The sequence below is a fragment of the Myiozetetes cayanensis genome, unplaced genomic scaffold, assembly GCF_022539395.1.
Source record: "Myiozetetes cayanensis isolate MyiCay16 unplaced genomic scaffold, myiCay2020 scf5-8, whole genome shotgun sequence".
Classification (NCBI taxonomy): domain Eukaryota; kingdom Metazoa; phylum Chordata; class Aves; order Passeriformes; family Tyrannidae; genus Myiozetetes; species Myiozetetes cayanensis.
In genome coordinates this window covers 99,128,992-99,153,430 of record NW_026087742.1, presented here as the reverse complement: position 1 = coordinate 99,153,430, position 24,439 = coordinate 99,128,992, and the positions used below count along the sequence as shown (strand labels likewise).

At 42.3% G+C, this 24,439-nt stretch overlaps 1 protein-coding gene across 1 annotated transcript in view; it reads left to right on the top strand.

Annotated features, from left to right (window-relative positions):
• Positions 1 to 2,291: 2,291 nt before the first annotated feature.
• Positions 2,292 to 24,439, top strand: part of GPM6B (glycoprotein M6B) — a 111,724-nt gene continuing 89,576 nt past the window's right edge. Inside the window, exon 1 of the mRNA XM_050331964.1 lies at positions 2,292 to 2,468. Coding sequence (XP_050187921.1) covers positions 2,465 to 2,468 — 4 coding nt within the window. The 5' untranslated portion in view covers positions 2,292 to 2,464. The remainder of the gene's footprint in view (positions 2,469 to 24,439) is intronic.

Here is a 24,439-nt window from a genome sequence, read left to right as displayed (position 1 = left end):
TGGGAAATACCTGTTTCTACAAACATCTTGGTTCTGAAATGAAATCCATTCGTTTCTATTCCTAGTAGAAATTTCAGCCAAGTATTCTATTGCTGTCTTCTTGACTGCAATTGAGTATTGTAATGTAGTTTTGCTTAAGGAACCAAAACTTCCAACATCAGCCTGGTCAGTTCCTCTCTGCACTTGTCAGAGACTCAGCATCTCTGTGAGTGGAAATTCCCATTGACTGCTGAGCCATAACCAATGCTTGGACAGCTGTTCTTTGCTTTACTCTTTGGACAGAAAAATGACCAAGATTTCTGAGTATGACAGAAAGGGAGTCCTTCCTCTCACTGCGTATGAGTTAAAAGGGATAACTTCTTCTGAGCTACCATAGGAATGTCTACCTCATACTTGTAAACCCAGTCTGGGCAGGACTGTTCAACTTCCCTTAAAGAATTAGTCCTATGGATTTTAATGATGCAAAGTTGTCCATAAGTGCAAGTACAGTCTGAATCAGGGACATTTTTCAAAAGATTCTAATATTAATCAAGCAGTATGCTGCAAGAGCTTCACAGAATAAATTTAACTAAATAATATATTTTTAAAAAGAAAATATTTTATACCATGTTGCACACAGTGGGATGCTCTTACCATTTGCCTGCCATTCCCACCATATTTCAGTGCTATTTAGTGGCACTCTAGTTAAGGGTCATGCGCTATTTCCATAATTAGTCTAATTTTTCAAAGGTGCATAGCTCATCTACTTTAATTCCCACTAGGGTCTGGAAGCAGCTTGCTAGTGATCAGCTTTACTATCATTTTTTTCCCCCTATCTTTACAAAATGGCTTACTGCATCAATCCACTTATTACCTCTTCTCTAAGAGGCATTTACTCCTTGATCCTGCAGTGCTTGTATGGTGTTGGACCTGTAGTCCTTACCAGAAAAACATATGTGTTCCTTAATCAATGCAAAAGCCTCTGATCATTTTAGCCTGAGAGACTGGGATTATTGTAATGGAAAAGAAACCACACGTTAACATTGCAACTTTTTATGTGAGCACAGACACACACTACTTCAGGAGCAGGAGCCTGAAATTGCAGGCAAAGTACAAACTAATTTCCTTGAAAATTAGGGTTCACACTTTTGTCACTCCTTTACCTTTGTGTTTTATTAATATGTTCTTAAGCAATCGATCTCCTTTAAAGTGAATAATATAGTTATACAATTGAATAGATCAATTTGTTAATTATCATGGGAGAAGATGAAATATATCCTTCTACTTCACATAAATAACAGAAAATTAGGGTATTATTGTTGTCACAAAGACAAAGGATATGCATGCCAAGTACCCAATTAATGAAAATCAGCACAATCAGACTGATATTAGTCACTGTAGATTCACTTACTCTGACTGAAGCACTGGCCTTTGCATCTGAAGCAATCAGACTGCTCTAATGGTATAAGTCCGACTTAGGAAAGCAACTAAACTGCAAAAAGCTGACTTTGCTACTCTCTTCTATATCTGTCCTCCATGTCTATGAATGCTCACTCCTGTGTGACACCTGTTTTTGCCTCCAGCATGTCTAGGTATGGGGTGGGGGTTACTGGTAATCTCCGATGGGAGAAGCCATCCATATGGCCCCCTAACCACCCAGCCTGTTACTTCGGGGTCCCATTTACTGTTTCTTTCCAAAAGCTAATATGCAGTGTGCTTAATTCGTCACAGTGCTTGACGAGATGACAAAGTCACTGCAAGCACCGTTATGTGGCTGGAACGTCGTTTAAGTGGCAGCTCCCGCAGTGCCGTGTGACGCTGAAAAAGCGGCATGAGCCGGTTCAGAGGGGGATGTGGAGGTAAGAATCACATTGCTGAGCACGGATACAGACATCAGTGAAATAATGTTATGTTTGGGCACAGTGCCCTTGCTTTTGTCATAGAGAAACTTAAGAGGCAGTTGTCTCTGAAGGTCAAGGGTGCCCCTCAGCCCAGGGTTTCCCAGGAGAGAGGGTCAGGGGTCCTGCCTGGCTCCGGCTGTTCATCCCTGGTCAGCCGCCTGAGGACGATTAATGACAGACTGGAGGAAAGCAGTATGAAACTGACATGAACATATGTAAACAAGCGCTCCTTTCGGGGACCCCAGCCCCGGCCGGGACCCCGCAGCCGCAGAGCCCGGGTTTCCCCGGCGGCCGCCGGGCGGCGCTGCCCCCCCTGCCCCGCGGGGCCGGGCCGGGCCGGCCGGGCCGGGCGCCCCCCGGGCGGTGCAGGCAGGCGGGGCCGGGCCCGCCCCTCCCGCCGCGCCGCAGCCGCCCGAGGCGAGCGGAGCCCGCCAGTGTGTGCGAGCTGCGCTGCCGCCGCTGCCCTGCGCCGCCCGTCCCGCCCGGCTCACCCGGCACAGCCCGGCTCACCCGGCACAGCACAGCCCGGCGAGGCACGGCACAGCCCTGCGCCCCCCGCACCGCCCGGGCGACCAGAGCCAGCCATGGGTAAGCGAGCCGGGCTGCGGGGGAGCCCTCGCCACGGGGCCGCAGGGGGAGCTGCGGCTGCGGGCGGGGAGGGAGCGGGGGCAGGTGCGGGGCAGCCCCGGGGGTCGCGGCGGCAGCAGCTGCAGCCTGTTGAGCGCCCCGGCAGCGCCGGGCAGGGGGAGCGGCCGCCCCTCCGCCCCCCTCTGCTGCCACGGGAACTCGGCACAGGGACCGGGAGCGGGGACCTCCTGTCTAGCAGGGCAGTGGGACCTCGCTTGCCAGCTGCAGAGCGCTCCCTTCCTCTGAAAATAAATCGGTGTTAACACGGGATCGCGGAGCTGTAGTTTCTCCGGGCGGCTGTGCGCGGCCGGCCGGAGCGCGTCCCCCGCCGCGGTCCCGCAGAAGCCGAGGGGGTGCGGGGACGGCCGCGGGGCCGAAGCGGCCCCGGGTCTCCCTGCGGGTCCCGGTGCCGCCGCCTGGCTCTGGGACCGACTCGGTGTCGGACCGGCTGCCCCTCGGGGTAAGGCGGGGCGGGGGGAGCCGCTCAGCCCCTCTGCGCCAGACCCGCGTCCCTAGATCAGTTTTTGGCGGGGAGTGAAGTGTGGTCGGGAGAGGAGGAATAGCCTCGGGGGACAGGAAGGAGAGCCGACCTGCCTTCTGGAGATGGGCAGCGTTGAGTACGCCCTTGTGCTGGGCGTGATGCGTTTCGGTGTGAGCATTAGGGAATCCTGCGGGCTATTGGGATAACGTGGTGCGCTTTTCTCTGTTACAGCTTGGGGTCTGCGTGGTGGAGGGAGTTGGGTGTGGATGGAAAGTGGCAGCTTCTGTTCCAAACTTGTGGGAGGGGGTAGCCCTTGCGTGAGTGTGTTAACAGGAGTAGCAATGGGGCCCTAGGGAGGGAAAGATTCGTAGTGCACATGGGTCGCTCGGTAGTAAGCACTCACCTTGAGCATTCGCATCCTTTTAGCATGAGCCTTTTAGCGTGGGCTGCTTCTGGGAACTCTCCTTTCGACCAACAATTTTTCCAAATTAATTAAGTAATAATGAAAGTTATGAGGTTTGGTGGGGGGGGAAGGAAAGAAAAGACAGAAAAATGCAGCTGTATCTTTGGTTTAGTTTGCCAATGGCGTGTTACTGCTTAGAGGTTGCAGCTGCTAAAGCACAGCTATCAGTGCGTGCCCGGGTGTTAATATGCACATACTGATGCTGGCACTGTCTTTGGTTTTAATTAAGAAGAAAAAAAATTAATTACTCATCCAGAGCTAAAGGAAGCTGACAGAATTCCTATGGTTGCTACTTTGTTAAATTAATTCGCATCACCTAATTCCTTAATTTCTAAATGCTTATTAACTGCTTTGTTCCCTGGCTTAGTGAAGATCAGACTCCTGTAGTATTACCATCTCTTTACTAAGCTTTTTTTAACTTTCAACACACCCTTCCATGCATATTAAAGTACTGAATCCTGTGGTGTCTGCAACTCTGACAGGTGAAACAAACCAACCAGCTGTATCAAATCAGCATCAAAAAGCTTATTTTTGCAGGCATATTCTGATACTCACTTTTTAGACTATACTTTTCCTATGTGAACTTTTGGTATTAAGTGAAACTGCAAACTGGAGAGCCTCTCCCCTGTCTAGACCTTACTATTCTTCTCTTATCTTACACTTTTACTTTACTACCATGGGTTAATGTCCAGTAAATCTTGGAATGGGGATGGAAGAGGGAAAGAAAGAAATAAATGATTTTTAGTGTCTTATTAAGAGAAGTGTATTGATTTTTAAGATAACACATGTAAAATTGTTCATAAATGTCTTTGCTGCTAAGCGTATGAAATTGATTTTTCTTCGGTAAATTAAGTTACTAGCAGTTTGAAATCAAAAAGTTGTTTTAAATCTTTGTCAGTGATTCATGTTGAGGAGAAGCACATTTTTATTTTAGTCCTAAAATCTTATAAAAACACCAAAGTTAGTCTTGGAGGTTATGGGTCTGCAAGAGTGTATGAAATATATCATTTATGTCTGTATAGAATGTGTTGTCCTGAATGTAGCAACTGAGGAAAAGAGGAGTGAAGAGAGAAAACATTTCTTGAACATTTTGCTCATAATGGTGATGATAACAAAAAACTCCAAGGTCTGTTGACTTCTTTTCTTAGAAGCATCGTTGGATGACCAAGCTGTGCCTGACTGGGCAATGGCAGTGTGGTCAGTCTGGAGAGGGGACTTGGAGCATAGATTTCAGATTAAATACTTCAAAAAGAAGTCACAAAAAGAAGCCTTTGTCAGCTGGGAATACAGTCCCCCATGAATACAGCATTTTGTTTCTGTCATTGCATAACTGTTGCCTTGGCATTAGGTAGGCTGAGGCTGATGTGATTGTCTCACCAGGACTTGTTTGGAGCCCCAGTGCTGTTGTTGAGCTTCCTGATCTGATGTCAAGGATGTGTTTGACTGGTTCTCATTAGGGCTGTTTGATTGTCATTGCTTGCACAGAATTTTTATATAGAACTGGCTTAGTAAGGGTGATTTTTTTTTTTTTAATTATTTTTAGAGACTGAGAGCCCACCACTGTCACTGTTCATTGGGAGTTTGGCTCCCTAAATACTTCTGAAAGTCAGTCTTCAACACCAGTTAGGGTTTGTGTCAGCTGGAGGGAGGGTTGTCAGTAATAACCAGTGCAGTGCTTTATGCATCTCCTCTGAGAAGTCCTACCTGTGGCCATCTTACATCTAGAAGATTGGGAGTGGGGCTGTTACTTGACAAAATGAACAAAAAATGCAAAAGATTTTTGTTCATAAATGTTTGAAAAGCATGATACAGTGTCATTTCCTGGGAACTGTGTGTTCTCATAATTTTACAATTTTTCTTCTTTGTACTCCCCAAACTGTTGCTTTCAAATAAGAAAAGTGGTTGTAGCGGAGTGGGTACATGTATTATGTTTTGGTTGTTGGTTTGTTAAGAAAGAGATACTGAGAAGAACACTGCAAACAGGGGAAGAAATTACTGCCTGTCAGACTGCTGCCTTGTGGAGCCTGCAAGCCCAGGAGTTCTCAGGGACATCACACTGTGCCATGCTGGGGCCATCCTCTGTGCTTCACACCTTCTTCAGCACATCCAGCTCCCTCATCAGTTGTTCTTACATCCCTGTAGCTCTTCCCTGCATCCCAGAGGGGAACATCCCTTTCCTGTGGGCAGTAACCTCAGGAGTTCCACCTCAGGGTCTTCTACCACCCATAGAAGTGGTCCTCGCTTTTACGTGAAACTTATCTGAACCAAGTTCAAATATGCCCTAAACCAGGCTTTCTTCTTAAAAACAGCTGGGGGCAAATTCTGAAAGAGAATCAGTCCTCATTCTTTCTATTCAGCTATACACTTCATTCAGGCAGGAGCTGGAGTCTTTTGTGTCTAACATTAATAGTAAAATCTGATTAGCTTTGGTCATTAAGGGTGGCTGGATTTCAATTGCCAAGTGTTGTAGTCCATATTTTCTTAAATCATACACCTCTTAAATATAATTAACCTCATTCTCATTAAACTTAATATTAGTTTCTCTTTTTTTAATCTTCTTTTAAAACTTGTGAAATGCAAAATTTTATCCCGCTGCCCTTCCTCTATCTCCACAACACCTGCCTGTGCTGTTAAAAAGCTACTTAATTTTTACCTTCTCACTGTAATCGTTCTTGTCTGAGAAGGAGGCAGAGGAGAAAAATTTGTGCATTTCATATATTCCTAGTATCCTAAACAATTTGTGTTTTCACCATATTTACAGGTTCTCCCTCTTGCTCTCTTTCTAAACATGTGGTTCTGTAATAGAGGAAGTCTGCTGCCTTGTGTATGAATTCTGTGTCTGATAGATCTTGAATTTTTACATTTCAGAAAAACATACTGGATTATAGATTACATCCCTGGGAGGTCTGAACTGTGTGCCTGACTACCTGTCTTTTTGAGAGTGTTTATAGAGTTTTTTAATCCAATTGAAGTCTGCAGGTGTCTTTCAATGTTAAAAGGACTTTATTTTTCTCAAGCCAGCACCTTTTTTTCAAGTTTTCTTCCCTGTGTGATAATATGCAGTTGTCATGTTTCAGGCATAGTTTCTTTAATGTAATAGTTTTTCTATAACCTTTGTTTTTCAAGATTAGTGCTTTTAATCATAGAATGTTTTGGTTCGGAAGGGACCTTTAAAGATCAATTAGTCCAACCCTTCTGCCGTAGGCCTGTTCAAAGCCCCATCCACCCTGACCTTGAACACTTCCAGGGAAAGAACATCCAAGGATGAGGTATCTACAACTTCTCTGAACAATATTTAATAGTATCTAAAGTCATTATTCCAAAAAATAAGCCCAGTGTGTATTCAGAGTAAGGTTAAAAAAAATTGACAATAAACTCAGTGAAGCCCACTTCTGGGTATCTCTTTTCCTCATGCAGTGACATTGTGTTGTCCATGAGTGGGTGCACGTTCTCATAGCGAGGATTTTCTTTTCCCTGAGGTACACAGCTGTTACAGCCAGATACAGAATCATTGCAGCTATTGTATTTCCACTGATGGTTTTTGGGTATAAATGTATTATCTTTTTAGAAATGTGACAGCATTGTATCCAGTGAAATTCCACTGAGTTAAAGCGTTTGCCAAGGGAGCTGCTGTGGGTTGTTGTGTTACCACACTCTCCACGATGGCTGCTCTTCCCATGGAAACTGATGGATTTCTCTCCTGTTTGACCTCCCCTGTGTGCATCCCGGCTGTGTGTGCCCTTTGCCTTTCCTCAGACATGCACACACCTCACACCTGGTCCCCATTAATACATCACCTTGCTCCTCTGTGCAGCTCCTCAGGCTGTTCCCACTGAGGTTCCGATAGCCTGCACAGAGCCATGGGAACTGCCTTCCTGTGAGTTACTCAAACCCATCTGCAAAAAACTAACTTTTTAAGGGACTGTAGTATTAATGTTGTGGAAAATGTTTGAATATGCTTATTAACATTAACATGTGCACTTTTAACATAGTTGCTTTTTGTCCTGGGGCGTGGGGATAAGGCTTACTCCTCATGAAGCAAATGGCATCTCGCTTGGGTTCCAGTTGTGTGAGGTGTGTGGTGACACATTTGGGAGGACACAGGGTTTGCTGAAGTGTGCTTGTGGCTGGATTGGTTTGAAGGAAATCAAAATTCTTTCTGTTCTCCTGGCTGGCTCCTTAAAATATATTCAGGTATGAGTGCCTCTGGGTTTGAGCTGGTGTGAACAAATGTAAGGAAAGATAGTTTAGTTTCCATGTGGGACATCAAAGATGGTTGTTTTAAAGTAATGGATCTCAGTTGAGGCTATGAGGCTCTGTACAGATGCAGAATCCTGTGCTGGTAGCATTACTGGGTCAATACCCACTGCGGTCAAAAGGCAAAACAGAGCCACATCCATCTTGTAAGGTGGCTTCTTCCAGGTCATGTGCAATTGTAGCCTGTGGCCCAGAGGAAGCAAACTTGGCTTGACAGTACCCAGTGAGGAATCCACACCTCCTGATCCCCTCTCAACCTTTCTTCTGCAGGCAGGCATGAACCTCAGACAACTTGGATGCAGGGATGGCTGTGCCAGTCAAAATCCTGTCACCCCCCCCCCATAAATACACTGATTATCAGTGGAGATGTCACCATTCAATGCAACAAATAGGTAGCATCCTATGCACCACTTAGTTCTCAGCTGTTTGTTACTTTCTGTTGCTGCTCTCTCTTGGTGCTTTGGCAGTCTTCCTCTCCATAATTATTTGTCTCTTGGGTTTTAGGCTCAAAGGCTTGCATGGGGAGCTGTGGCTTGGGAAACATTTACGAGCAACACAAAGAACTATGAGAATTCAACGTCTTTTGTTTTCCCTGGTTTTGGAGCTGTTTGACTAGCAGCAATTTCAAAATGTGAATGGAGCTTATGTTTCATTAAGAGAAAGATGTGCCAGATGCAGAGCTATCAAGAGCTAAAACCTCAGTGCCTTGCTCCACATCAGTTGTGGGTGTGTTTGTTTTATGCTTTGATAATTGTGTACATGTGACACTTGGAAATTTTAGCCAGTTTACAGCCAATGACTTTCAGGAATGTGTTTGTGCTTTGATGTTTGGGACTTTTTTTTTTTTTTCTGAGAGGAAGATGTTGAAAAGGACTGTGGTTCAAAGATAGCTGGGACCTGGGTCATGAGTAAGACTGGACTTCTTGAAGTTATGAACTGATTTGAAGTAAGATACATCCTTCATAATTTTTGAGCTGTTTTGAGTTTTTTATAATGTTTATTAGGTGCACAGAGCAATCATTGCATACTGCAGCCTAAAATTTGTTTGTGTATACTTTCTTTCAGTGCCAGGGGAAATATAAGAATTGCCTTGGTGTAAACCAAACACAAATCAAAGAGTTGGATTGCACTGAAGGCAAACAGGCAAACACCGTTAGGGAAAAAAAAAAAAAAAAAAGGGGGAAACCTGTGCAGTTAGTGGCTTGGGAGTAAGGAAGCAGCTGGCTTGCCTTCCAGGTGCTTGTCTGTGGATTGACAGACAGAAAGGACACCTTGTGTTAACAATGCAACTGGTTGGGAGATCCAAAAGGTGGAGTAAATGATGGGAGTCCAGCCAGAGGAGGATTACATTTTGAGTAGTGCACTGGTTTTCTCAATATTGGAAACATACATTTGGACTTATTGGTTGTTTTGCTGAACTGGAGCTGTGGAGCCTGCCACCAGTGGCTGACTGAGGATGAACCTGACTCCCCTCGTGCTGCCAGCAAGGCATAGCTAACTGGCACTCTTCAGTGTCTGGTTTTACCTTTTATGTTTTTGTCAGCTTGCATGTGAGCAAATTCATTAAGGCTTTTCAGTCCTAATGCTGAGTGTGCATTACCATCAGTGAAGCTGCTGGGTGCAGGTGAGCATAGGTTGCCTGCAGTCACCTGCTGACACCCTTTGGGAACTCGCTTGGGAGGGTGGCTGCTGTTGGGTCTTATTTTTTTTTTGCTCCCTGATGGGACAGAAATGTTTTAAGACAGTGCTTTCATCACCTTAAGTCTTCTTTTTAAAGCATCTGGAGTTCTAGGTTCTGGGAAGCGCTGTCAGGATTTGCTGGAATGAAGTCCTGGGCACACACCATGCAAGTCTGAACTAGTGCAGAGCACTGACTGCTTTTGTAACTTCAGTACTTTTTGTAACTTCTATACTAAACTAATTTTAAATTTCTTGTTCATTGTGTTTTCTGTGTATTATGTTTATAGGTTTATTTTTTTTGTTTGTTTGTTTTTTCTAAGGAATAACTTGTGAAAGGTTTTAAGTGATTGCTGTTTGTGTGTAAACTTACGCCTTTGTTACCAAAACTGTGTTGACATAAATGTCCTGCACTTTCCCAAACAAAAGCGTAAAATGAGTTGTTGTATTTGTTAAGCACACAGCTGAAAATAAGTTTGCCACATGGAACTTCCCTTGTGGGAAATTAAATGTTTTTCTTGAGCTGTGTAGGCAATGTATTACCAAAAAAAAAGAAGTCATGAGGAAAGAGAGATGACTAGTGGGAGTATTTGGAGTTGAGAACTTTTGGTGCAAGCACAGGGATCTGCTCCAGCACATCTGTCAAGAATCCATGACTTGCAAGGTGTAACAAACAAGAACACTTCATGCAACATCTGCTTAGGCTCTGTGAAGGGCGCTGGTACAAAAGCCTTGAAATCTCTGAGATATTTGTCATGCCATGTCAGGGGAATGTAACAGAATATAGTACATCGTTTATTACTGCCTGCTCCAGCCAGGGAAGTTATTAGGTACTAAAGCTGATAACAGTTACATTGAGCCAACGTTTTAGGTAAGCGAACGCAAGGAATGCAGTGTAGAGGGGGCTTTGCTCTGTGTGGCTGATGTAGCCTGTGTTAGCAATTACTTCCCTCATGCAATGTGTACCTTCACTTCATAGACATTTCTCCCATTCTGTGCCGAAATCGAAATAGTGATTTCTCATGCTTGGTAATTGTCTGATGAAAGTCACCCAATTAAGATAATGTCTGGAAACTTAAACAAATAGTGAGGTGGAATGAAAAATAGCCAGTTAAGTAATTTTGCTGGTTTTAGTCTGCAATTTTTAGTCTCTCCCTTTAAATTATTTTTAAACAGTTTGAAAATACCTATTTTTCTCCTCAAACTTTATCTGTGACAAACATATAATAGATATTTAATCTTTAACCTCCTCCTGAAATTCTTTGAGGTTTTTCATTTTATCTGCCACTGATAAACTTGCAACACCATGTTTGAGAAATTGTTGTAATCTACCACATCGTGAATTCCTCTTATTCCTTGGTGGAAACCTCAGGGAAGCAAAAAAGAACAATGAAGGCATAAAACAAACTCTTAAAAGCACTAATTTAAAATAACCATGGCAGACTGAGGTAGGTATTTGGGGAGTGGGTGGAACTGAAATAAAAGACAAATAAGGTGGCAGCACGAGTCAAGACTCAAATGATTTTAGCCTTAAACAGTCTGAAGATTTCATTAAAGTTATTTTATCTTCCTGTAAAACTTTATTTCTGGATTTTCTTAGGTTTCCTATGGCTGTTGTCAGAAAATCTGCTGAATGTTTTCCCCATTATGGTCAGCTTCCCAGCATGGTTTAGGCTTTTTTCATCATCGTCACAGAGAGAAAATTCTGCACATCATGGTCAAACCTTGTCCTTCCCTCCCTCCAGGCTGTTTTCTAGCAGGCTTTGTGGGCAGGCTGTGTGTGTGGGTAGATAGTTCCCTGCCTACCTTATTCCTTTTGGTATTTGATCCTCCACGGAAGACTTTCTCCCTGAAGTGGCAGCCAGAAGCGCGTGCTGGTTTTGCACGCATGTGATTCACTCGTGGTAGATGAGCACAGCTGTGACTGTGACTTGTACTTCCAAGTAAGTGATGTACCTCTCCTAGAGATACAAAACAGAGAAGACCTTAGCAGAAATATCTTTAAAATAAACAGAAAGTCAGGACACACTTTCTTAAAGCAAAATTAAGTGCTTTACTGGAGGGAAGTTGGAGTCTTGAATTTCTATTTCTGCAGCAACACATGGAATATTAAATGTTGTTGCCAAGGCTAATGGGAATGTCCCAGCTGCTGTTCAAACCTGACATATAACTGTGTTAATTACTGCACACTGACTCTTCTGTTCTTATAAGAATATACAAAGAAAAAAGTTCAGGAAAATACCAGTGTAGTTACAGTCAGTGCTAGCTACTTCTCCCCTTACAAAAATGCATTTAGTTGATTAATCTAATTTGTTTCATGTTTGGCTACTTGATATTAGATAGCATAGGTATTTTTTGGCTATAGAGATGCCTGCCAAATTGGTCCATATGATGGCCACAGGATGGCAGTTTACTTTCTGAAGATTACCTACCCTCTTAGAAAAAATTATGTTCAAAGGGGTTATTTGCCACAGAGTTGTTAGGGTTTAACTGAGGGATGAGAATGGAAATAGTACCTGAGTTTCTGTTAATAAAAAAAGAAAAAAGAAGAACCAAAGAAACAGAAGAAACTTACCAGCTACTTGTAAATGTGGTACCTTTGTTCATTAGTTATTCCTTTGGCATGCCAAATGGGTCCCTACGCAGGACTCCTGAGAAGAGACGTATGTGGACTTCATAAGAAGATACAGAAGGGGAGAAGCAGTTATCCAGCCAAAATGTGAGTTCCCAAAGAATTCCTTCCTTTCTCATCGTATAAGGCAGGTTTATGGATTCAGAAAATGCCATCATGCTTGCTTAAATTCTCATCTACTGTAATCCTTCCTAAAATACATGATCCTTAACCCTTTGTTTTTTAGGGAAGAGAATGGTAAGATTAGTAGGAGGGAAGCATGCCTTTCTCCTTCCATACGTGTTCGCGAGCGTGACTGCTGTGCCCACTTCCCACATGGTCAGTAGTCTGTCTTCTGCATGTGTGAAACGTCCCTTATGTTAGCTCCTGTACCTTGTAAATAAAGTGTTTTCTATTGCCTTACTCAGAAAATATGTCAGGCATTTCGTTGCATATGCTTCATTGCTCCAACACTTGCACTTTGCGTTTGCATGTGGTTATTAGATCTCTGTGGAGAGACATTTCTTCTCCTTACCCAAGTTTAAACATAGGAGAAAAATCAAAGAATCATAGAATGGTTTGGATTGGACATTAATTTAGAGGTTATCCAGTACCAACTCCCCTGCCATGGGCAGGGACACCTTTCAGTAGAGAGGTTGCTCGGAGCCCCATCCAACCTGGCCTTGAACACTTCCAGAGATGGGGCATCCACTTCACTGGGCAATCTTTTCAGTGTAAGCTTTTTAGTATTTAATCTAAACCTGTCCTGTTTCAGTTTAAAGCATTACCCCTTGTCCTGTCACTACAATCCCTGACAGAGTCCCTCCCCATCTTTTCTGTAGGCCCCTTTAGGTACTGGAAGGTGCTGCAAGGTCTCCCCAGGGCCTTCTCTTCTCCAGGCTGAACAACCCCAACTCTCTCAGCCTGTCTTCATAGGAGAGGTGCTCCAGCCCTGTGATCATCTTTGTGGTTTCCTCTGGACTCACTCCAGCAGGTCCATGTCCTTATTGTGCTGAGGACCCCAGAGCTGGATGTAGTACTCCAGGTGGGGTCTCACCAGAGCAGAGTAGAGGGGCAGGATCATCTCCTGACCTGCTGGCCACGCTGTTTTTGATGCAGCCAAGAGTACAATGGGCTTTCTGGGCTGCAAGTGCACATTGCTGGTTCATACCCAGTTTTTCTCCCACCAACACACCCAAGTGCTTCTCAGTAGGACTGCTCTCAATCCTCTCACTGCCTGGCCCTGTGTGCATGGTTGGGATTGCCTCAACTCAAGTGCAGCAGGACCTTATATTTGGCCTTGTTCAGCTTGCATTTATTTGCCATTTTCATATTATTTTCTTGTTTCAGGTTAAATCACTGGCATCACAGCAGTATCCCAAAATGGAATTGATCCTGAGCTGCTGCATGTGCTCCCAGAGACATTCAGGCTTTTGCTTTTTTGTGACTTCCATAGTCACAAGTGGACTTGCAGAAGGAACCTTCACTTTTCAGTGGCAGACAGGGATGGAGCTGTGGTGCTTAAAGCCTTCAGGCTTGGTAGCTGCTGTGGGTCCTGCTTTATCCTGAGGGGGACGGCTGGAAAGTGCACCCCAGTGATAGCCTGCATCCCACAGGCTTCCCACAGCACTTAGGACATACCGTGACAGTGCTTCCCTATAGGAGATACTGGCAATTAATTTAAAATCCTTCCCCTAGGTCATCATGACTTTTAAGGACCTTTTGCACTTACTGTCTTAGAAATTGCCTTTCTTCTTTGAGCATGACCTGCCAAGGCAGCTGTGTTTCTCTTAAACGTTGAAGTTACTGATACAAAACATGATGCTTGAGAGGAGGAGATCAAGATTAGAGTTCTTCTTAGCTGTGTACTGTCACCGACCCTTCTGTGGGAGACTAGCATGATCAGGGCTTTTTGTGGCTGCTGGACAAAGAGTAAGGCCTGGCTTGGGCATCTGTGATCTTTTCTGCAAGGGCTTTTGAGGATGGTGCTCGTATGGCCTTTCTGGGCTTAGCGTGAAACAAGGCAAGCTTTATTTTATTCCCTGGTGCCTGTTTTTGTTGTTTGTTTGTTTTTTTTATGGAATGCAAAGTAAAAAACTTTTTTCAGAGGTAACAGTAACATTGCATAAAAAGGTCCTCCTTGTGTTTGTGATGCTGCCGACATACACTTTGGTTAAGCTAAGCCCTGTGGAGAAGGTGACTTTGAATCAGAGGGTAATCACAATGCCCTTGGTATGTGCTGTGGCACAAGCTGTGCAGTGTGGAAATCTGGTAGTGTTTTGTCTGGACCGTGTAGCTTCTTTCCTATCAGGGTGCACATAGTAACCTAAACTTACCTCTGTTAATGTAACCTTAAATGGGCCATCAACTCAATCACACATTGGCATGCAGACTTTCTCATTTCCTACTTTTGCTTGGGAAATCCATCTCCTGCTGTCTCCTGCATGGGCTTACCTGTATTTGCATGGTAGGAGTTTGTACAAGGAAATACCTTCCAAATATTAGCCCCAGCAGCTGTACCCCTGTGGAGGCACGTGGAAGAGGCAGGGCAGCAGTTGCCAGCAAACATCACCACCATCCTTTGTTTCCCTCATAGCTATGGTGACCCTGGATGTGAGACCAGGAATGTATGCACTGGACATGATTTAAGGAAATGTGCAGCACTGCATACTAATTAATTCAGGTCATGGTACTCATAGGATAAGCACAGCAGCTTCCTGCCTCCCAAGTGGTTGCTGCGGTTCTGATTTGAACCTCTTTGGTTTATGCCAAGAAAAAAACTGCATAGTAATTAAAATTAACCTGACCTGCTTTAGAGGAGCCTGGTTTGAATTAGGGCATGATTATTAACTCTAGCAGTATTTGGCTTTGCTAAATCTTTCCCTTTCCTTCCATGTTGTTCACTCCCTGCCGCTCCATCAGTTCAGTAACGTCTACTCAATAACTTCTTCCATCTATTTGTAGGAGACCCCTCATCTCTGTAGAGGAGACCAAGGCTTGGCTAATATATACCAAAAGCCTTGGTGGGACACTGTCAGGGGTGTGGTGTCTGCTGCAGAGCTTGATGGCTGACAGGGTATTGCATTGTCCCATCTCCAGAAAGCCAGGACTATGGGAGTAGAAAATGGGAAGTGAAAAGGTAACTTTATTGTGTGCATAACTGACCTGAATGCTGTTGTTCTCATGGGCATCTAAAATAGTTAAAATAATCAGACTGCTTGGAGTTTACAGCATTAAATCCAAGTCCTTTGGGCTTTAAAGGCATTGCCTTTTGTATCTGTGTGTGGGAAATTCAAGAAAAAGCAGGAGTGCAATAGAGTTTTAATCTCAAACCGTGGAAGCTCTGTTGGTTTGAAGGCTCAAAGTCCCTTGCTTGTGGTTTTCTTTCACATGAGCTAGATGATGTATCTGTTTTATTCTTTACATGTAGATGATACCATTGAATAGTATCTTCAAGACCTCTTTGTGGGGTGGGTAATCTGTGAACATGAGTTTTCATCAAAAAATGCAGCAAAGGTTTTTTTGAAAAGAAACATTTTTGCATCAGGTTGTCTTGCCATCAGGGCGCCAGTTTGAAACAGAGTGCCAGTTTCAAAGCCTCTCGTCACAACTCTGCTACTTTTTTTCCAAGGCATTTTTCAGACAGGAGCCGTTGGAAGCTGCTAAAGTGTTTTCCCAAATTCTTCTCTGGTATAGCGCCTGGACGCTCTGATGTCCCTACCTTGTTCTGCTGTGCCATACAATGATGTGGAAAGACCCTCCATGTCTGTGATCCCTGGTGATGGAGTGAATATGCTTTTTTCACCATTGTTTGTTTTTACAGTGTTTAAAAAGTTAATGCTGGCAGAAGAACAAAAAACGATAGGATTTTTTTTTTTAATCCAGACAAGCAGGATACTTAAGTTCTTTCAAGACAGAAAGGTCTTTCTGTCAAGAAATTGAAACATCCTTTGTGGAAAAAATATTTGAAATGCACATTGTGGTATGCTGCCTCTTTTTTCCTCTGAAAGAATTGTCTCTGCAGTGAAATGAAATTGATGTTTAGTTTGAAGGCTCATATCGGACATTCCCTCAGCTTGGGAGCAATTGGAAAGCAAAGAAAATGTAGGTGTAGGCTATATTTTGGGGTCTGATTTTCGCTGATTCTTCCTCTGAAGTTCTAATTTATATTTGGAAAGCATGAGAAATTTGAGGTCACTAATCATAATTTTCTTTTCTCCCGTAAAATGACAAAGCATTGATAATCTCTAATCATGGCAGTCCCTTCTCCCTTTTCGAAGAATCACATTTTTGCAAGATATCATTATCCTCCACTACCAGTGAGATGTCTCGTGCTCTTTAGATAGGGCATCTCTGCTGTCTCCTTGATTTCTGTGCAGGAGGTAGATGAGCATCTTTCAGAGAGATGCTGATGTCTAATTCATTCACGCTGCAAAATCTTTGCTCTTGGTTCCTGCTCCTATCCAGCCACTGTCTTTTGTATTCCTTGAATGGTGAAAAATAATCACAAGACCTGCTATTGTTTTGGAGGTTTTTGCTTGCTGTTGGTTTTCTGAGCATTTAGTGGCTGGTACTTACTTCAAATGTTCCCCCTTCCATGGTGATGGATGGAAATCTACTTTCTGGGGGTTTTTTTCTATTTCATAATAAAAGATGCAGTTTTTCATGCAGGCTTCAGAACTGGGACTTGAGTTGGGCACCAGATCTTGATAAGCTTGGTGATGGTATTGCAAGAAGTAGTTCAAGTGTACATAGCAGGCCTCTCTTCTTGCATGACTCTAGTACCTTTGCTCTTGCTTTGGGAAAAAAAAGGCTAAAAATTTACCACACTACTTCCCCTGCTTTTCATGCTCTTCTCTTTTGTACAGGGATTATTGTTTCAGATCTACAGGAAAGCACAAAGCCTAGACGAACTCTGAGCCTATAACACCTATGAAAGGCCTATGTTTTAAGGAAGCATGTCTGAAACTGAAACAAAACAGGGATCAGGTTTTTTGGTAGGTGATACCTATTTCGATAAAGCTAATGTGTCTGGAGGAAAAGTGTTGTCACATAACATAGGGACAGTACACTTTAAACTATTGGAATACTCCGTGTTTCTTTTCCTGTCTTTTCCATGTAGTGAAACAAAATCTTGCTATAAATTTATTGTCTACATTTGAGCGATGTCATATGTCTGTCTGATACTTCTGTGCATTCCCTGTTCAGTCACTAAAGGGGCTCCATAAATGTTTAGTTTAAAACCAATAAATTTGAGGGTGGGAGAATGGGGATTTTCACGGTATGTCATTAAGGAAATGTTGCAAAACTGACGTAAGGGTCATATTTTTTTACTCTGCAAGCTCTGCATATTTCAGGCAAACTTTGCCATAACGGAGCAGTTAGGAAGCAGTGGTTAGTGGGTCAGACAGGCCCAGGGGGCTAAATTGGGTTTTGTTCAGCTAAATGCTAGTGCTTTTTAATCAACACTGAATTTTGCGTGCAATGCTCACTTCCTTCCCCAAAGCCATAACAAAAAAAAAAAAAAGGTGTTCAATTGGGTCATGCACAACATCTGTCCTTTACTAAATCAGTTAGGGGGTTACCACAGCAAGGGAAGAGAAGCTGCCTATAGCTGCTGTTAGAGCATCTTTTCACCGCTGTGGCTTTGGTGATCTGGTCCAAGCAACTGTCGATGAAGTTCTGTGTGCAGTCCTCAAACTCCCTTTAGAAGGAAAAGGAGAACTTCCTTTCATGTTTTGTGCAGTATTTTTACAACAAGCGCAAACTCCCAACCCAACACTGTCGTGAATTTTGGAATTGCAATTAATTTACAGTGCTGTGAAATAATTGCATAGATTTCTTTTCTCGCTGTACAGCTTCCTTAGGTGTTAGGCTGCTTCACACTAAGAAATTGTTTTTTCCAAATCTCTACTGCCACCTGTTCGGTCTCTAGTAAATGTAACTAATGTGAGGGTAAAATGACAGAGGTTTTGGCCTCTCTTGTCTAGAGGTTTTATATATTCTCTACCATAGACTGTGTGTTAATTGGGCTAGCCTAATAAGTTTTTTGACAAAAGGCTTCATGGAGGCCAATTTGATTTTTTAAAAAGTCCATTGCAGTAAAAAAGCTTTAGTGAACACACAATACAGGCATCTTTGGTTTGAAAGTTTTAAGTTCAGCTAAACTTCTTCAAATTAATGGGAGTTTATTAAGTTCATCACCCAAAGTAAACTGAGTCTGTGCTGTATTTCAAGCTAAAATTTAATCACAGTTTACTGGATACTTACTGGTGTCTGCCGTAAAGGAACCTAAGAGGGAAAAAAACCGGTAGTTTTCTTTTTTTAAAAGTTCTGAAGTAATTCACTCTCTTCCATGAGAAGAAATATGAGGATCTAGTTTGAAGAGACCCACAAGGATCATCAGAGTCCAACTCCTGGCCCTTCACAGGACCATCCCCAAGACTCACGCCATATGCCCAAGACTATTGTCCAAATACTTCTTGAATTCTCTCAGGCCTTGGTGCTGTGACCACTTCCCTGGGGAGCCTGTTCCAGCACCCAACCACCCTTTAGATTAAGAATCTTTTTCTAATATCCAACCTAAACCTCTCTTGACACAACTTCAGGGCGTTCCCTGGTGTCCTGTCACTGGTCACCACAGAGCAGAGATCAGTGCCTGCCCCAGAGCTTGCCTTCATGAGGAAGCTTAAAAATAAAAGGAGTAATTATTCTTAGAGGGTGTTTTTGTACAAAATGTTGTGGCAGTGGATGACTTCCTCCTGAAACTTCCAAATACAAGTAAGTTTGAAAAGTCAAGAAGATTGGTCTGAGCTGGATAACTCCTCTCAGGAAAGCCGAGACTAGTTGTCTTCTCATAATGCTCAGTGTTGGCTTCTCCTTTCCTGGTGTATGGCAAGCTGCAGAGAGGTGGTGGGTGCTAATGGAAGTACAAAATTCATATTTTAAAATCCCCAAACAAACATGCTAAAACATGAAACAAAATGCACACTTTTTTAACTAACTGATTCTCAGAGCAGAACTGTGTTTCAGGGTAAATCTCTTGGCATCTTGTGCTTGTTAATGTGAAAATCTGTCCCAGCTAAAAAATGCACTGATAGATGTGTCTCCTTAGAAGCACCAACAAGTGGCCTTGTGAGCTTGAGAGGCAGAGTTGGTGTCCTTGGCTGTAGAACATGCAAAAGAGTCTGCTAGATCAGGGTCTGTATGTGCATGCTTGTGTTAAAAGACATGTTGGAAAATATCTGTGGACAGCAGATAGAACTTAGCTGATTTGAGACTTTGCCATAGAGTTTTATTACCGTTGCAAATGCTTGTTTACCTTAATGAACAGGAAAAGTTGTATTTTGTGTTACACTTAGAAGCAGAAAAAAAATGGTATGGAGTGTTGTTTAAAGCATAACTTGGAATAATTTTTATTTGGCTGAAAAATTGCATTAAAGACCCAATGGAATACTTCCTTAGCTTCATCTTTCAGATAAGTAATTACAGAAATATGCATTGGTATTTGATAACCCAGGAAACAACTTTTGATTATAATGAGATCTACAAAACATATTTCATGCTATGAGCGCAGTCTTGGAAGTGTGGTTGAAGAGCACACCATGGAAATGAAGTACGATGCAACTTGGATACAAATGATTAAGCTTATGTAGAGAAATGATTCATGAGAGCATGGCTACTGGCCTCTAACAGATGTTTCAGGCTAGCAATGGGGCAAAATGCATACACACTCTGGCTTGGAACTCTTTTTTCTTTCCGGAACCACAAAACACTTTCTTTTTGCAAGTCTGTTAACAATTACCACTGCTTTCCATCTAGCACTTAAATACATTTTAATAAGTAAAATCTTGTTCTGCCGTGGAGATTGTAAGTATAATTTCAAAGTTTTTGCTGTTTCATAGTTGCAAAATACATTCATTAAAACCAGGGCTTCTGACAGAGTCACGAATGTGGTGGGAAGTGCTGAATTGATAGCAAGGTCTGCAGGAGAACAGGCTTTTCTGAGTTGCATTTTTCAGTCTTTTGTAAAAATGCAGAGACACACCAAATGCCAGTTAATTTTTCAGTAAAGAAGTGCTAGCAATTACTTTTACTGCAGCCTTTCTGGATAATAATTCTTATATAGATAGCTCCCCTTATACACGCATTTAATGGCATCAACTAATTCTATAATACATACACTATTTCAAAACTGCATTATATTTTGAAGAAACTTTAATCTCTGAAATGCTGAAACTCCTTTAGATATAAGCATACATAAACCTACATGTAGCAGCTAGGTGGCAGAAACTGTGCCTTTTTAAAATAAAGTGGCACTATAAATGCAACAGTGTTGCTTTGTAGTGACTGCTCAGTTTCTTTTAAAGATAGAATTTCGTGATACCTTTGTATTGCCACGGTGTATCCTTTGAGAAGACACTAGTAAGCAACATCCTTTGGTTTTATTGATGGCATCTTTAGGTGTCTGAATGGTCAGAAATAGATTCTTCTGTTGCATGTCTAGCATCTGTGTGGTTATAAAAGAAAAATAGCTGAGAGATGTCACCTTGTGCTTTTACCACTATGACTTTCCTAATGTCTGCTCTCAAGTCGTTCACCTGTCATACCTTGTAAACTATATAGGTACACCAGTTAAACATTATAATGCAACAATTTGGGGGGGAAATGGGGGAGGGCAGTGGGGAAGGGAGATTTATTCAACTTTGAGATATGCTACTGTTTCAAAAAGTAAATCAACCTCAAATGGAAATGGTGCTGGTAACAAATACTATGCCCTGATTGAAAATTCTTTAAACTCAGTTGATTACTGCAAGTCCACATAGAGTTTGTTCAGTCCTTTGCTGGGCAGTGCTCACCAGCAGAAGTAGTCAGATATTTTGGTGTATTGCTTTAAATTCTTTGACCTTCCAACTGTTTTTATGTAGAATCGAACTGATGGCCACTGTGTTTGGGACAGTAAATCAGAGAAAACTTAAACTCAACTCCGCACATATGTCTGAACTTTGAGACAGGGCTATCGTTAATGCTAGCAACTATTAGACTGAAGCAATTAAATGGTTAGGGTGAAACCCTTGCTTTCTTGCATAAGAAACTCCATAGGGTTCTTCAGTTGTACGGTCATGATGGTGATACAAAGAACAGTCAAGTGCTTTGAGTTAGAAATGAAGCAAAAAACATCCAGCAGTCTGTAAGCAATGGTGGCCCAGCCTTCTGGGTTTTCCCTCTGCATAAAATGTTGGCCCAGCAATGTGTGAAGGAGCTGTTTAATATGTGAGCTACCCGTGCTGTATCAACAGCAAAAAAAGTACTTTTGTGTGCACCATCTTATCAAAGTTACACAACTTAGCTTGTTTTAAGAGTGCAATAGAGTTACCGAGTAAGAACCAAGGTATTTTGGTGACAGGTTGGGAAATAAATGCCTTGTTACAAAATGAGGCGTTTAAGAAAGTGCTTGTGGATGCAGAACTCATGCCCTCTCTAACTGAACACTGTGTACAAAAGCTCTCTTAACTCTTGAATTTCCAAAATGCTTGATTTCTTAACAGCCAGGTTGGTGGGAATTTGGAACATAGGAGCTGCAAGATAGTTCATTTGTTGTGATGTTTACACTTCAAATTAAATGTTAAACTAAATAGGATTTTATAACTTTAGTAGATTCAGAAGACAACATGCAAGTTTTCCTAATAGCTGAAATTGTCAAGAGCAGGGTGTCCTAAACAGTAGTGAGAGGGAGCAGTGTATCTTATATGTATTGAACACTGAGGAACACAAATCTCATGTAGCAGTTGAATAGTTTGTACAGTCACTGTAAAGTCCTTTCAGTCACTCTTGCTTTTTAATGTCAGTTTTGGACATCAACATTATTAAAAGAGCACTGTTTTTGACTACAGAGAGTGCTACCTGATTAATATGTTGTTGAGAATCTTCCCAAGTGCTTTTTTTACAGGAACAAGGCACATTGGCTTAGCAAAATGCTAAGCTGTTGATTAAGGCAATATGCTGTAGCTGCCAAGCTCATGTGATTTACAGGAGTTTGAAGCTGTATCTGTACCTGTTTTTTGCTTTTATGACTTTGAGCAAATGAGTTGAATTCTTTTAGCACACATTCTCTTTCATTCAAGATGCTTAATGGGTTTAATTATTATCTTCAAAATGCTTCAGTGCCTAAATGGAGGATGACGCTGAAGGGGCTTCTCTGGAAAACATGTGATTTAAGAGTTCCAGGTTTGAATCATACTTGTTCTTAGCATTATCAACTACTGTCTGTTTGCACTCTCCAAAAGAGTGATATCTGAAAAGGCTCATAAATCCTGACACCTTGGTTTCTTCTGTTGCAACTATAAAGCAGAAGATCAGAAACCAAAATGGGTGGTAGCTGAGGAAAGAGACATTACCTTGCCTTTCAGAAACCAATGGCATATTTTCCCTGCAATTTAGTTTCCTTCTAGCACTCTCTGGCATGTTGTCTTTCTTCCATGCCTTTCCATCTATGCTAGTCTAACTATGAAAGACTTACAGTTTCTTATCATTTAAGAGGAGGCAAAAAAACCCTTCTACAAAACAAATCCCAAAAACTAAGCAAGAAAAAAACCTTGGAGAAATCCATTACCACATCAGAATTTTGATTTGAAACTCTCTGGATCTTCAGAAACGTGAAGCATGTCTCAGCTTCCAAACAGCCTGTTGTTGCTTTGTGTATTTACAAGAGAAGGCCGAGTTGCATCGTCATCCAGTTGACAGAGGGACCTGTGCCTCTGCTATGTGACTGAGAAAGAGCTGGTTGACAGGGTTTAGGGTTTTGAAAAGAGTAACTGCATTTCCTGGAGTTTGTATGCTTGGAGGCTCTTGAATGGAGAAGCTCTTCTACTCTTTCCTGGTCTTAAGACATGCAGTCCCTCTCTCTTTGTCTTCCCATCTTTAAAGATGAATTTTTCCTTGTGCTCTGCAAGTGAAGTTAGCTGTACTCTGTTAGTGGTCATTCAGAGGAAGGCAGAGACCCTGCAGCTGGAGCGGGAATGAGGTACATCTGCTGTGAGCCCCTCTGAGGCTCTAATCCCTTTTCAGCTGGTGACTGAGTGACCTGGGTTGAGGAGGAGAGGGAGGGGGATTGCACTAGATTTGGGAAAGGCTGCATATGGGGGGAAAGTGGAAAGTCGTGGGAAAAGAAACACTTCTTGCATATGAGGTTAAAAAAGAAAAAGTTGTCTAAACGGGAAGTGAGTTAAAATTTGTGCTTGAGACCCTGTCAATTAAATCTTGATTTATCTCTTCATACAACTTCTGTACGTAGTTTAATATATTATTACTGCTGTGGATGTCAGTACATGCATTTTATTTTGGATATGCAATGCTAGTAATGGAATGTGGCATAAATCATCTGGAATTTAGACTTGTGTTGTGCCTATTTCACAATTTAGTACTTCTTTCCACTGTTAAATTATTACGAGTTATGGTCTCTTGGGGCAAATTGGCTACATGGCAAATTGTGGGAGAGAAAGTGTATGTGAGTATTGCTCGTTGCAATTTTAAGTGTAGCTAATTTCTCTTTGTCTTTCTCCCTCACTTGTTTCATAAACTAATCTCAGTCTTAGTTTCAGAGCCACAGATTTACTTGTATGAGCAGTTTCTCAGCTGAGCGGCCTCTCCTCCAGCCTCAGGTAATGATTCCTCATGAAATAAATACAGAATTCACAGTCTGGTTCAAAAGAATTTGGGGAGATGTGTCAATGCTTTACATTTCTAAAGGACAACAGGGTATGGTATTTTCAGGCCACATTCTGATATCCCTTCTTAATCAACCATTTTCATTGCAAAGAAGTCCAAATACAAACACTGAAAGTGGCAAATCAGATAAAAGCAGCAAAATTTTACTCTTTTTGGCTTTTACCATGTCCTCTGTGAACTTCAATAATGTTTTTTTCATGATGTTTGTGAGATAATCCCTTTCTTTTCTGCTTGATTTATTTCTAACAACTCTGAAGGCCAATGAATATGGTATTTTCTGGAATAAAGTGTGTGTTTGGAGGCTGGGGGGAGTGTCAAGCTGGTTTTTGTCCTTTTGTTTTGAACTCCTCTTCCATAGAAGACACGGTGTCCTACAGACAGTTAGAACAATGCTATATTCCGTTTTAGCATCGAATCACAAGCAGGGTCTTTGGAATTAAACTTGGCGAATTGCCTGGATATGTTCAGTTTTTAACAAGCACTGCTTTGTGCATTAGCACCCTACGCTTCCTCCCTCCCTCCCCCTGACGCTGCCACTGAAGAGAGAAGGAGAAACAAAAAAAAAACCAAAACAGAATAAAAGCATCTGTTAGAGTGAAAATGAGGAAGAAAGAAGGGATGAAAAGGGCAGTAAAGATCTATGCCAGAACAGCTGTCAAATTTGTCAAAAGAGCTGGAGAGCTGGACATTTTATGTTAGTCACACTGAGTATCTGA